Source organism: Lycorma delicatula, chromosome 1, assembly GCF_047948215.1.
Source record: "Lycorma delicatula isolate Av1 chromosome 1, ASM4794821v1, whole genome shotgun sequence".
Classification (NCBI taxonomy): Eukaryota; Metazoa; Arthropoda; class Insecta; order Hemiptera; family Fulgoridae; genus Lycorma; species Lycorma delicatula.
Genome location: NC_134455.1, coordinates 80,229,757 through 80,244,667, shown reverse-complemented (window position 1 = coordinate 80,244,667; position 14,911 = coordinate 80,229,757). Strand labels below are relative to the sequence as shown.

The 14,911-nt window shown below is 32.7% G+C and overlaps 1 protein-coding gene across 3 annotated transcripts in view; it reads left to right on the top strand.

The window, feature by feature from the left end:
• LOC142319489 (ubiquitin carboxyl-terminal hydrolase 48-like) overlaps window positions 1–14,911 on the top strand; it is a 417,524-nt gene that overhangs the window by 19,427 nt on the left and 383,186 nt on the right. For all 3 annotated transcript variants that reach the window (XM_075356825.1, XM_075356833.1, XM_075356843.1), the window contains exon 3: window positions 5,490–5,700. In XM_075356825.1, the coding sequence (XP_075212940.1) occupies window positions 5,490–5,700 (211 nt within the window). The remainder of the gene's footprint in view (window positions 1–5,489; window positions 5,701–14,911) is intronic.

The window sequence follows — 14,911 nt, the reverse complement described above, 5'->3', positions numbered from 1 at the left end:
GTTTTAACAATTGTAATATGAATTCTGAATGTTTAATAGAAAATCACAGAACTATACAACATCATTTGTATCTACTGTTGTGTTCGATTATACAGAAAGATTTTCATCTCTGCATACTTTATATTTATTCTCTGCACATATAGTTTCTGTTTTAGGTTTCTTCACAATGTTAATGCAATCTGAACAAATCAGTGGTTCCCTAACTACTAAGGAATTAAATCATACTCTTAACCTTTTCATACAACAATCACAATACATGTATTTTGACAATGAAATTAACAATCTTAAAAATAATAAGGTTATTGCTAATCAAAGCAAACTTATATCATTTGATCCATTTTTGGATAATTTAGGTTTACTTCATGTAGGAGGCAGACTATAACAATGTATTGTATTACGATATTAAGCAATCCCTAATTTTACATCCAAATGCAAATATTACAAAATTGATTATTAATGCTGAGCATTTGTGTCTTTTGCATTCTGGTTTTCAATTATCACATCATTCCTTACGTCAGAAAATTTGGATAATAAACAATAAAAAAATTGTTTTTTCTATCATTTGTAAATGTGTGATGTTTTCGAATTAATGTAAAAATCCAGGTTCAACAGCTTGGTCAGCTACCACCTTCCAGAGTAATTCCTTTCTGAGCATTCTTTTCTTGCGTTGTAGACTACAGCGATCCAATTATTATTCACTATGGTGGGCAGAAGTCTAAAACCTTGATTAAATCTTTTATCATGCTTTTTATATGTGTCACTACCAAAGCTATTCACTTAAAATTAGTTTCTCACCTGACTTCACAGTTGTTCATTACAACATGTAAAAGATTTGTATCATGTAGATATATTTCACTTGAATAGACTATACTCAAGTCTTTTCTGATAATAATAGTTCCAACTTTCATTGTGCCAAAAATGCCATTTATAATTTATCTGAACGTTTAAATTCAGAAAAACATACGCCAGACGTTCAAATATTCTCATCTATACAAGGTATAATGTGGTCATTTATTCCTTCTTCTTCTCCCCATTTTGGTGGTTTATGGGAGAGTGCAATCAAAAGCGTCAAATTTCACATGTTGCGTAAGAGGACAAACAATCCTTAATTTTGAGGAATTATATATAGTTTTAACTCAAATTGAATCCTGTCTCAATTCCCGTTCTGCTTTTGCTATATACACAGATCACAGAGATGTAGAACCTTTATCACTGGGACACTTTCTCATTGGATGTTAACTCACCTCTTTGCCTGAACCCAATTACCAAAAAATTGAAAATGCCTGCTTAGGCTGTTGGCAACTACTCCAAAAATTTGTGCAATCTATTTGGAGACAATAGTCTAAGGACTATTTACATTAGCTTCAGCAACACAGTAAATGGTGTTTTCCCTCTTGTGACCTTTGTGTTGGAGACTTAGTATTAATCACCAATGAAAATTCTTCACCCATGCTTGGAAACATGGAATTGTCACCCAGGTTTATCCGGGTTCTGACAACTTAATAAGGGTTGTTGATGCATATACTAATGATCAGTTTAGGAGACCTGTGCATAAATTATGCGTGTTACCAATCTCTAATGATTAATTTAAAGTTCATATACTTTATTGTTATTATAATATCATTTGATTTTTTATCTCATAATATGATTGTTATGTTCATAAATATTTTATTCCTATTTATAATCTAACCTGCATATTTATATTAATTTATTTGTGATTTCACATTCATATTACTCTTACATGCCTAAACACTAATTAGTTACTGTACTACATACATACCCATATATACACTATATACATGCACACAGGCATACAACTTATACATATACATGTTCTATTTATTGATTTATTATTGTGGTGCATTAAGACAGCAGAGTTAATCTATTAACTGACTTGTATGAGGAATAAATTTCCCAAGATTATTAATTATTTAATCTATTTACATGAGATTATATACACGTTAAATGGAATGAGTTTGGTCACCATTGGATACATCTTAACAGTAGAAATGAACAACACATTAGAAGAAATCCTAGATATATATGTTTTTAGATACAATTAATCGTACACGTATGAGATGTGGCTATTAAATAACAAGACTAATGCTGCTACAGAAGAACTGCGCATGCACCAAATTTTTTATGTTCAACAGTTGTGTAGTATGAAGCCTTCTCTTTCGATTGTTGCCACCTCAGTTTCTGTAGACATACTAGTCTGGCTGTGGCCTTCATTTGAATAACTTCTGTTTTTTTGTTTTGCCAAAAAATAAGTGTTTTATTAAAACAAAGAATTGTTGTGAAAGTTCATATGAAACTTGGAAAAACCACTACTGAAACTTATTTTTAAAAAAGAAAATATATGGCAATGAATGTTTATTATGTGCACAGGTTTTTGAGTGGTTTAAGGGTTGCAAGATGGCCAAGAAGACGTTGAAGATGACGTTTGCCTGGGTCGCCCTTCCATGCCAAAAACATATAAAAATATTGAAAAAATTGGTAATCTGATCTGATCTCACCGTCGGTTGACTATTGTCTTTATTGAAGATTCTTGCTCAATTCCATGAAAAAATAAGTTACAAACGACCCGAACTGTGGAAGAACAAGTCATGGGTTCTTCATCAGGACAATGCACCGGCTCACCCTGCATTGTCTATCAAGATGTTTCTAGGAAAGTATAACATCCCAGTGTTAGACCATCTACCTTATTTGCCTGACCTGGCACCATGTAGCTTTTATCTGTTCCCCAAGGTCAAATTAGCATTAAAAGGAACAAGATTTCAGACTGTTGAGGCTGTGAAAGGAAAAGCGGTAAGCGTCATGAAAGAGTTCACAGAAGAAGACTTCCAGCACTGTTTTGAGTAATGGAAAATTCGCATGGAGTGTTTTAGGGATAGAGAAGATGTGTAAATTGAAGGTGATAATAACTAAATATGTACAAGTTTAAAATAAAATATTTCACAGCATTAGTGTTGTTATTTAATAGCCACACTTCATAAATTGTCAATGGCATGAATTATATACCGGCCATTGGATACATCTTTCCAGTAGACACATGAACAACACATTAAAAGAAATGCTAGATCTCTATGATTGTGGGTACAATTGAAATGTTAAGATTGTTGATTTTGATCAATTTATTTATTCATTTATTTATATACAAAGAAAAATTGGTTTATAAACCAAGTTAATGTAACTGTGAGCTTTACTATTATTATTATTATTATTATTACTATTAATATTGTGGGCTTGTGAATTATTATTATTGTGAGAATGTGAATAATGCAATTTCAAAATAAATTATAGATTATAATATTTACTTATTATTCACAATTGTATGATCCATTTATTTACAATTATATTGTTAGTTACACGATTATTCATATAATTTTTCACTGTTAATATTAAAAAAAAAAATCATCTAATTTTTTGATGGGCAGTTATGTTAAGACTCATGTCTCTTTTTCTTCTTACTAATTTGTAAAAGTAAATAAATAGATAAACTGTCTCTTTCTTATTCATTTGTAGAGTAAATTTGTTATATTCATCTGGCTTATGTTACCAGCTGATATTTTGTAGTAACAATGTATCTAATTTATTGTATTGTTCAGTCTTCATCTACATTTCATACTGTCATCATGTATATACTCATCAACTCATAGCGTATTCAACAATGTAATATTTTATAGTTTAAATTTTAAAGATTATATTACATTATATTTATCATGGCTGAACAATGACTGTTATTTATTTGAATTATGAACAGCGAAATTAAGATGTAGAATTAGTACACCTTACTGAGGTATTAAACCAAGGTTGTTATTGATTCAAACAACATCCAAAGATTTAATGAACTATAACATATGAAATTTGTGTACTTTAGTTTGAGTTTTTTTACTTACATTTCACTTAGGGCCAGTTGAAAAAATACCTCATTCAACAATTAAGGATTGTTCATGTTTCCTTGATATTGATTTTATAACATTTGAGGTGAATTTAGGCTTCTTAAGGTTGTTTATTATCAGAGAAAACTATTTCCTTTCATTATCTTATATTTTATTAACAAAAACTGTGTGTTTTATTATTGAATAGATTCTTTTAATTAATATCTCTTACTATTGCATGTTTTCATTAATTTTAATTATTAGTAATAGTTTTAATGCTAGTGTACTGATTTTACTCCTTTTTCACGAAACTGGAGTAAGTAATATCATTGCTATTATTTTTATTAAATTAAGATTTCTCTTGATAAAGAAAAATCTTAATCTTTAAACAGAAATAAAGAGAGATAAAGAGAAATCTCTTACCTTTTTTGCCCAAGAGTATGGTTTTACAATTTTGAAAAATATAGTTTAGTTACATATTTTACTAGTTTACATTATTTTCACTGAAAAACCTTTTGGACATATGAAACAAATTCTGATCATTTCAGGGTGATGCTTACTTGCTTGCTTTGAACTCTGATTATGTAGTCTGTTAACACAAAGTATTCTTTCAAGTTATTAAGTATTGAGGTATTACTTTTATTATTGTTCATTTTCAAACATTTTTATGTTTGTTACTTGCTCCTAAACAAACTGGTTTTTTTAAATTCATATCATACTTGGGATTAAACTAGTCTTTGTTTTATTAATTTTTTCTGTGCTTTTTTCTCAGTATGATTATATTTTTTCTATTCTTTTTCTCTTAGAATGATTCTTTAAAAAATCCTTTTTTTTATAGAAGAAAGGTTTTAATAAATGCTACAAAATATGACCATTTTGTTTAAATATGTTTTGAAATTTTGAGCTGTAGTTGAACTGCTTTTGGTAGTAAATGGTTATCTTAATTGTAGAAGTTAGGGTAGTTCGAAGAATATGAAATGTTAGTTGATTACATCAATTTCTATAGTTAAGAAAATCAGAATTAATTCATAATCTCAAAAAAATCAGATTTAGCAATAATCAGTTTATGTTAATCAATTAAAAATAATGACAAAGATTAAAGACCATTGACTCTGATTCTATGAAAATAGAAACGAATATAAAATAGTTTTATAAATTGAATGACAGCTCTTATCTCCTAAACAGTTGAAGATGTACGTCAGAAATTTAAGTTCTGATAAGCTAGAATGAGTTACCGTGTGTAAAACGTTTTGTTGCAATTGGCACCATAGTTTTTAATGAGAAATGATCAAAACTATGCGACAGAAGGCTCAGAAAGTGGTCTTCTTTCATTCTCATTGCAATAACATACTTTTCCATATTTAGGAGTAAAAAATTATCAACATCATTAAACACAAAACAAGATTTTCTAAAACTTGGTGTGACTTGTTTTGAAGCCTGATGAATAGTTCTTATTTTATAAAGCTTTAAACTTAGAGTACATGTGTAATGTCTGTTCTTGTAGTAGTGCAGTACTTACCAAGTTAATTGTTTAAATTTAAATACTTAAATATTTAAAAAATATGTGGTCAGATAAAAAAAATTATTTCTTTTATCTCTTACTTTCAGATATGCTATTTGTCACTGGAATCCACTAGAAGATTCTATAGAGCAAGCTAATCCGACTGTAATGGACTTTGATACTTACAATCCATGCAGTGAAATTGGACACCTCCAAGTATTATTTGCATTAATGTCTTACTCGGAAAGATCAGAGTTAGATCCAAAAGACTTTGTTGAATCTCTTGGCTTGGATACTTCTACGCAGCAAGATGCTCAGGTTTATTCATTTTTATCAATTAAATTAAAGTGAAATATATTTTATCACCATTAGTTTATTACTCTCTAATTGTTCGTAAGTTATGTTATAGAATGCTGGCAGAAATCACACTTGTGAAAACACCTCTGTTGACAGTATACTTTAATACAGTGTGTGTTTGATTATTTTTGACTAAAGATGATACGTATCTGTGTAGAATTGCAGTTTTATTCTTCTTTATTTTATCAAGTGAAACTCCTCTAAAGTGATCATTCTACATAATAAAATGGCTGAATGACATAATTTTTTTATATCGGTCTTCCTTCGCTTGTGTTAAGCAACTTACTTAAGTAATACCATTCACTTGTAATACTCAAAATTCCATAAAGAATTGAAAAATAGTTTTTTTGTCATCATTTTGTGTATATTTTACATAACTTTGTACAACATTATCTGGAATAAATTAATACTAAACAATGAAGTATTAAGTAAATTAATTATCAGCCTGTTTTACTAGTGTTTGATAAATTTTTCCAAGCATTTTTCCAAAATGTTATCTTTGATAACATTTTTATCATTTTTATAATTAAGAATAGTGAACCTATAAATATTGAATTATGAATGGCCCGCTCACTATTATTGAATTATATGATTCATGTTTTGAAAAGTTGGAAAGGATTTTGTGATACCACATTTTTAAGTTGGCTGTTGACAAACAGCGTTTTATAGTGACCATATATTTCTAATTTATTACCTAATAAACTACGTTGAATTAGAATAAGTTCTAACTTATATACTGTAGCATGTATTCTAATTTATTTTCTGTGGCAACTTCAAACTTATATCAGAAAATTATTAGAACTTCTAAAAGTGAAAATAAACATTAAATTTTAATACGTCATATGATTTATAGTGACTTAGTTAAAAGATAAATAATTGATTATTAATTAAAAATTGTTTTATTCAATGAAAAGAGCATTTTAAACAGTTATTGAGCCTTTTTTGTATCCAATAGTTATACTCTTTAAATGGGAGATATATAAATAATATTTTTAATGTTAAAATAATTTGCCAGTATTTTAATTCTGAGATTGAATGTCAAGGATTATTGTGCTGTGTGAAATGGCTACCATCAGGTATCTGTGAGTAAAAATGTTGTAATTGATTGTCGAGTGAAACATTTTAAATGCATATCTATTTTACATGAAACAAATGAATTGTGGTCAAACGTGGCTCATCAAATTCAACTCTATGAATATCTGCTTTTTTTGGATTTTTTTAATTTTCTTAAATTTTCATATGAAAATATTTTGAATATCAAATGACCTCATACTGTACTGTTACACTATAACAATACAGTAATAACATGAAAAAAAAAAATATTTGTCTTTAGTTTACTATGATACTTTTTTTTTTGTTTAAAAAATGTTTCAGTTATTAAGGAAAGAAACTTTAAATGGGACTGTATGATCATCAACTTATTTGGTGAAGAAAGGGTTTAGTGTGTGTGTGTGTGTGTGTGTGTGTGTGTGTATGTGTGTGTGCATGCACACACACACATATACATACATCTAAAAAGGCCACTAGGAAAGTTTTATAACGACTACATTTTTTTTATCATTTTTCAAAATAATTTTCACCACACATTATAAACTTCTCTGTCCTTCAATACCAGTCTTCAAAGAAACCCTGCCATGTTTCATCAGGGAACTGGGCACACTCATTGCTCCAAGCTCTTATGAGGTCATCATTGCTTTTAAAATGCCTCCCTTTCAGTATTTTCTTCATGTAGCAGAAGTCACGTGGGAGTGAAGTCAGGGCTGTAGGGAGGGTCCTGTAACAGTTTTATTCCAGTGCTGGCCAAATACTCAGAGCAAACTTTGGAGCATTGTCATGGTAAAGAAACCATGTGTCCATCTAAGTTTGGGCCCAGCTTCTTGAGAGGTTCGACAACTTTAGGCAGGCCTTCCTCATCCTGATCCCTTAGGGGAAGACATCCTCCCACCACTTCCTCTGTACTTAGCCATGATGGGTTTTACTGGAGGTCATCTTTTGAACCTCGGCATGTGATATCTCTGTCACCTTGGCCCAGGATGCCACTGTTGTGAATGCCACAAGTGACATTCCCATCAGTGTAAATATTACTAAAAATAACAAAACATCTCTAATCTCTAGCAAGAATGAAAACTATATTGAAGGAACTGAATCATCTACCTACCCAAAAGGTAAAGTGAGTTCACATGAGATACAAACACAGAAAAACACTAAAACAAACACAAGCATGAAATTAAAACTAATAAAACAACCAAAATTATATAACACTAACAAAACAAAAACATCAAACAAAACAAACTAACAAAAAAGCTAACAAGAAATCGTAACAAAACAAGTATGCAAGAACAAGACCAAGCAGCACCCTAGATTCCCTCTGCAATTGGTTCCCTAGCCAAATAGTGCAGAAATTCTGCAACTACTGACCATTCAGCTCGGTCCTTCCAGTTTTTACTGATGTCAAGCGATGCTCTGACAGTATTCAGTCAACAAATTACTGTGGTGCGCTCCAAATCATATTTGACACACTCATACAACACATGGAAGGCATCGTTCTGCACTCTACACTGTAGGCACAGATCTGAATCTACCAGGCTGAACCCAGCCAGTCTACCCCTGAAGGCCCCGTGACTGGTAAGAAACTGAGTTACATACTTGTTAGAGGAAACCCATGAGGCGCCCTGCAAGCTTCTAATGTCTGAGAAGAGATTGTGCATATATCGCCCATCAATAGTCTCATCCTATTTAGCCTGATAACCAATGTTAGCCATCCTAATAACCAATGTTGCTTGATATCCTGAATCTTTTCAGAAGTCAACTCACCTAATTTCCTGGCAACATACTGCTGTTTCAAGAGCTAGACTATCTACCAGTTTCATTCTTGCAATCACAAAGACCGCCTCCTGTGAAATTGTCTGGTAACTATCCGTTACTGTCAGCAGTAATAGTCATTGGGCCCTCAATAATATATCTCTATAACTATGAAATTTCACCTATCTACCCAAACTGGTGCAGTCTACAACATAATTGCTTCACTCATGCCCTTGTACAGGATGCTTAATGTCATAAAATTGACCACACGTCGGATCCCAAAAAAAGGCAGTGTAGACCTTTTCTGCAACATATTGAAAGTGCTTCTTGAATTGAAATTTCTCATTAACATATACCCCAAGGTACGTCTGAACCTGAGTGTACTTTTTCGATAGCCTAACATTAATACTGAGCTTGACTCTTGTGGGTTGTGGAGTCAAACTCCACCACCTACAAGAAAGGACCAAATGTACTGCCTTGGGGACAATCCTTAGACAGTGTCTTTCCTACTTCATGGCTGCCCCCATGGAGCAACACATCCTGATGACTGAAATAATTTTTCAACACCTGCAGTTCATTTTCAGTACATCCTCGCCACTGTAATTGTAATTTTTTTCTGAGGGTGAAAAATGCTTGCACGTTATCATTGCCCAGAGTAAAATAAATAAAAGAAAAGAAAGGAAAACAGATAACTAAAATCTACATTAAAAAAAAATAAAACTAAAAAATTAAACAAACAAAAACTTACAACTAATATCACAGCTAAAGAAAAAAAAAACTAGAACACATTAAAAAACTTCAATATTAAAACCAAAAACTGAAACTTACAATTAATAACAAAAATAAAGAATCACAAAACACTTACAACTAAAATCATACTCAGAATAATAATAAGATAAATTAATTTAAAATGAAACAAAAAAGTAAATCAAACAGAAAAAAAAATTTAAATAAATAAAATCTCGCAAAGTATGATAGTAATGTAAAGGGCTCCTTCTCGGGTAACAGAAGCACTAAAGAAAACAAACTTAAAAAACTAGTAAAATCAATATTAAATTTTATGTACTAAACTGATCTGTCAGAGATATAACAACACCCGGTTTAAAACCTCATTGTGATTGCCCAAGGTTTGACGAATGTTTCTGGGCAATTTAAATTTACGACATAAGGTCGCATAACATATGCAATCTAACAGGATGTGGCACACAGTTAAATGGCAGTCGCATCTTACACATAATGGTGCCTGCTTGTAGGCAGAGGACCACTTCCTTTCGTGAATTTTCCTGTGGGATTAATCCGATTACAACAAAGTGTCTTTGATATGATAAAGTTTTTTGTCTACTGTGACAATCCAGTCATCTTGGCACTTTGTGCGAAGTGTGAGTTTCACACAGTTTGTAAAGTCAGATGTAGTAACAAGGGTAGTGAAAGAGAGTTGACTGTATGTGTCTTTAGCAGTGGAATCTGCACGTTCATTACCTGGAATCCCCATGTGGCTAGGGATCCAGCAGAAACTCACTTGTGTGTTGCGATGGTTCAACTCAGCAATTGCGTTGTAGATTTTGATGATGATAGGATGTTTGGAATAAAAGTTCTCCAAGGCTTGGAGAGTACTACACAATTCACTGTAAATAAGGATATTTTCATACTTAGGGTAATGATATTCTGAGCCTTTATTTATAGCTTATAGTTCAGCAGTAAACACACTCATAATAACAGGTAGACTGAACATATAAGTTCTATCACAGAGAACAAATGTGCAACCAATGGTATCATTCTGTTTTGATCAATCAGTGTATACTACTGCATCTCGGTTTATGTTTGATAGAATACAGTAAAACATTTGCTGGACATACTGTAAAACATTTACAGTAGGTGGTGTTGATCCTTTATTGTTATCGTAAGGTCAAACATAAAATTTATAAGTTTATTCTCCATGGAGGATATGAGCACAGATACGTTGGAAAAATAGAAGGTGTGTCAACATTTATAAGCTGCACTAGATGTTGGGTATGAACATCTACAGGTGCAGTACAACAGGGACGGTCCTCATACTTTCCTAAATTAGGATTCCCAAGGACTGAGTTAAAAGCCGGGTAATTTGGTTGTCCTTTGAGACGGGCAAAATAAGATGCTAAAAGCTGGTCCCGTCTATCGCAAAGTGATGGCTTACCGTAGTCAACAAGTAAGCTTACGATGGCTTGATCTAAAAGCACCTGTGACAATTTGAAGGAAAGCATGATGTACAGCATCCAGCATTTTAAATATGGTGTGGTGTGCTTAAGAGTAGGTGACACAACCATAATTTAAATGGAATGATCTAAGGAATAATAACAACTTATCATACATGATCAACATCCCAATTGGTGTTGCTAAGGACTTGCAGCATATCTAAACGTTTCGAACATTTTGTTGCTAATTCTTTGATGTGTTTGACCCAAGTAAGGTGGCTATCAAAAAATAAACCTAAAAACATGATATTGCAAGAGATAGTAATTAGCTCTCCGTTGAGAAAAACTTGCAGAATGGAAGGGTCCCGCAGCCGAGAAAAAACTGCACATTTTATTTTCTCAAGTTAAAAGGTGAAGCCAGTAATTCTGGACCAAGTTTCAGGGTAAGATATAGTGTTCTGTAGTAGTCTGTCTGCTGGGGCTGTTGAATGAGACAAAATATATATAGAAAAATCATCAAACAAATAATGAACATGAAACAGTTATGAGACATAATCTGATGTCTCAGTTTCGCAATCCAATATTGCTGTGAGATATCAAATGGTGTCTCAATGTAATGTCACACTTAAAATGCGATATTATTGTTTACTTTTAATTTTTTTTGTACCAAATTATATATTATATATATTATTGTAAAGATAAAATTTTGTGTATTATTGTGTTGTACGTGCACAGACATTTATCATTAAATTTGAAATTAAAGAATTTTTTTTTTTTTGAAAATTACCAGATAAAAGCAACATAAACATAATCATAAAGTGTTGTAATAAAATGTGAATTAATTTTAGTTGTTTTCTGTCAAATTTTAGTTATATTTTAATACCAAGTACTCTCAAAAATATTAAATTTAAAATTTACTTTAAAAATCTCAATTCAAAGCATAATTATCAGTAAGATGTGATTTTATTATAGAAGAGAGTGACTTTTAGTAATTTATGATAGAAAAAGTGTAGCAATTAATAAAAATAGTATTTAAACAATCCTGGAGTTGTAGAATTAAAAATAAATACATCAGTTAGTTGTAAGTAAAAGATATAATTCAATTAAAATGTTAAATGTTAAACATTCTGAGAAAATAATTGGTGTCTTGTTATCCACAGTTATTACAAGACACAAATTGATGTCTCAACTTTATTTTTAAATATTTCAAAAAGTAAAGTTGCAAAGTGAAATTGGTATCAAAAATTAATAGGGTACCACACCTTCATTGAAAGTGAAAAAAAAAAAAATAGCAGCACTGGTGGATATTTTTAGCAAAATAAGTATAACAGCCTTGGAAATGTTGCATTTTTCAGTGTGGCAGTCAACCTGTTAAGAAACTGTTAATAAAAGCAAGCATATTGCCCCTTCTTTTGAGGGTGTTTAGGATAACACGTCATCAGGCTGTGCGTCATGTACGCTTTTTTGATAACGAAGAAGATAGTGATGTGGCGCTGGCGGAGTAGGAAAGCATTTTGAATAGTTGTTTCCAATGATATTAAACGGACAATGGAAGCACATCCTTGGTGAAAACCAAGGATGTGCACACTGTTCTAGACATAAAAGGCCATGTCTCTAAGTACTATGCAAGCCTTTGATTCACCATTCTCTCTATTACTTTCCATAAAACACTTGTCAAGGAGATAGGGCAGTAGCTTGAGGAGCTTGCTTTGTTTTTACCAGTTTTAAGTACTGGTATGACAATAGCTTCTGTTTAGAATGAAGGGAAGACTTGGGAGGAGAATAAACTATTATAAATACACTATAGGTTTTGCAGCACTGAATTAGGAAGGTGTGAGGGCATACTGAAACAAATGTTGTCAGGTCTAGAGGAGGTGTCACAAAGTTTTTAAATGCGTGTGACAACACCTTCAATGAAAATGAGCATTTAATTCACTCAGCAAATCACCAGCGTTTAACATTTCATCTGCAATTTGCACCTCTGAAATTCATTACTGTATGCTGAGGTGAGGGACACCGAATGGAAACAATCTGCCAAGTTACTTACCACTGCAGAAGGTGATGTAAGGAGTTTTCCTTCATGAATGAGTCTGAGAATAGATTGTTTCTGTGATCTGCAAATTGCATGGATTTTTTTCACACAGTAGATGTGGGGATAGTGCGTGAGGTGGTGTCCACGTATTTCCTCCTAGTGTCTAAGAATACCTTATGCGATACCACTGATGGTATAAATTAGCCTTATTGTATGAATCTAGATGTTCATTTGTTGGCCGGTAGTTGAATTTGCGCATTGCCTGCCGTCGTTTGCTAACAGTGTTTTCGCAGTCATCATTCCAACAAAGAATGGAAGAACATCTAGGGTTTCCTGATTTTTGTGGGATGTATCTACAGGGTGTCCCATATAAAACGCAACCCAACCTTATATTGGTAGGTATTGAAATAATAAAAAGGCGTGTGTAAATGTAAATATAATTTTTATTATTTCCATCCATTACCTTACATTTAGAGTAAATGTTGGAAGTGGCCGCCATCTTCTTGAATACAAGCTTTAATTCTTTTTACAGCGTTTCTTGCAACTTTTTTCAAAGTTTGTGGCTGGATATTTAATACAGCTTGTTCAATATTGACTTTCAATTGTTCAAGTGTTCGTGGTTTGTTGCTGTACGCTTTTTCTTTGAGGTAACCCCATAGAAAAAAATCCGCCACAGTCAAATCTGGAGATCTTGGTAGCCACAAGCCTCGACCGATAACACAATTACCAAAGAATTCCTCAACAAAATCAGAAGTTGAACCTGCGTAGTGCGATGTCACACCGTCATGTTGTAGCCAGCAGTGTCTGTCTTCCTCTTCCAAGCGTGCAATGAACTGAAATAAATTATCCTGATATCGTTCTGCATTAATGGTGTACTCGAAAAAAAATAGGACCGATTGTTTTCTTCTGCAATATCGCGCACCACACGCCCAACTTCTGCGGGTGTAATTGTTTTTAGTGATAAACGTGGGGATTTTCAGCACTCCAAATTCTACTGTTTTGGCTGTTTACGTAGCCATCCATATGAAACCGTGCTTCATCTGTGAAAAATAAGGAATCCATAACATTAATTCCTTCATGCAGAAATCGACGGAACCATTGACAATATTGTAGCTGTTTTTTTTTTGTCGAGCTCAAGAAGTTGATGAACCGTTTAAATGCGATAAGGTCGTAATTGTAATTGTTTGGTCGCCCGATGAACAGTTGATTTAGACAAATTAATTTCAGCAGACAAACGTCTGATTGATTTATTTGGCAAGACGAGTAATCGGTCTTTGATTTCAGTGACTGTATCTGTATTCAACACTGACGCAGATCTTTTGTGTTCCTTGTTATTAACAGAACCAGTCTCTCTAAATTTTGCAACTAACCTTAATACTGATGTTTTGTTAGAAGCTGGTTTATCTGGGTACTTATGGCGAAACAAATCTTGCACTGCAACCACTGATTTCGTACTGAAGTAAGACTCAACAATGAAAGCACGTTCATCTAGCAAAAACACCATCTTGTCTCTAGCAATACACTGAACGTTATGATTGCATTGTTGTTATTATCGATAGTGTTCTACTGCATTGCTGTGATGTTCAGATGTTGGACGCGTCCATTTCAGTAACAAGTAAGGGAGTAAGTTTGACTTTTGAAATTTCATGGATGAGTGATTGATGGGTTGTGCTTTATATGGAACACCCTGTATCAGCATTCTCAAGTATCATGGATGTAAAAGATGAAAGTTGATCAAGGATGTCTGCACCATCGTCATACTGTGATCACAGGCTTTATGATAATCGTTCCAATCAGCCTTTTCAACAATCCATCTTCATGGCCTTTTGTTCATCTTGCGGTCGACACCTAAAGCAATAATAATTGGCCTGTGATCACTGCCATTAAAATCATCACAAACAGACCAATTAAGACGAGGGAGTAAACTTGGTGAGCATATGGAGAGTTCGATGTTGGATAATGAACCATACGATAAGAACATGGATGTGTGTGACCCATCATTCAGCAGACAAAGGTCTAAGTCTTGTCTCACTCTATTTATCATATTTCCTTGAGAGGAGCAGAAAGGTCAGCCTCAGTAAATATGGTGGGCATTGAAGTCTCCTACTATTAACAACAGCGATGGGATTTGCGTGAGGAGATCTGACATTTCTAGAGCATTGAACTC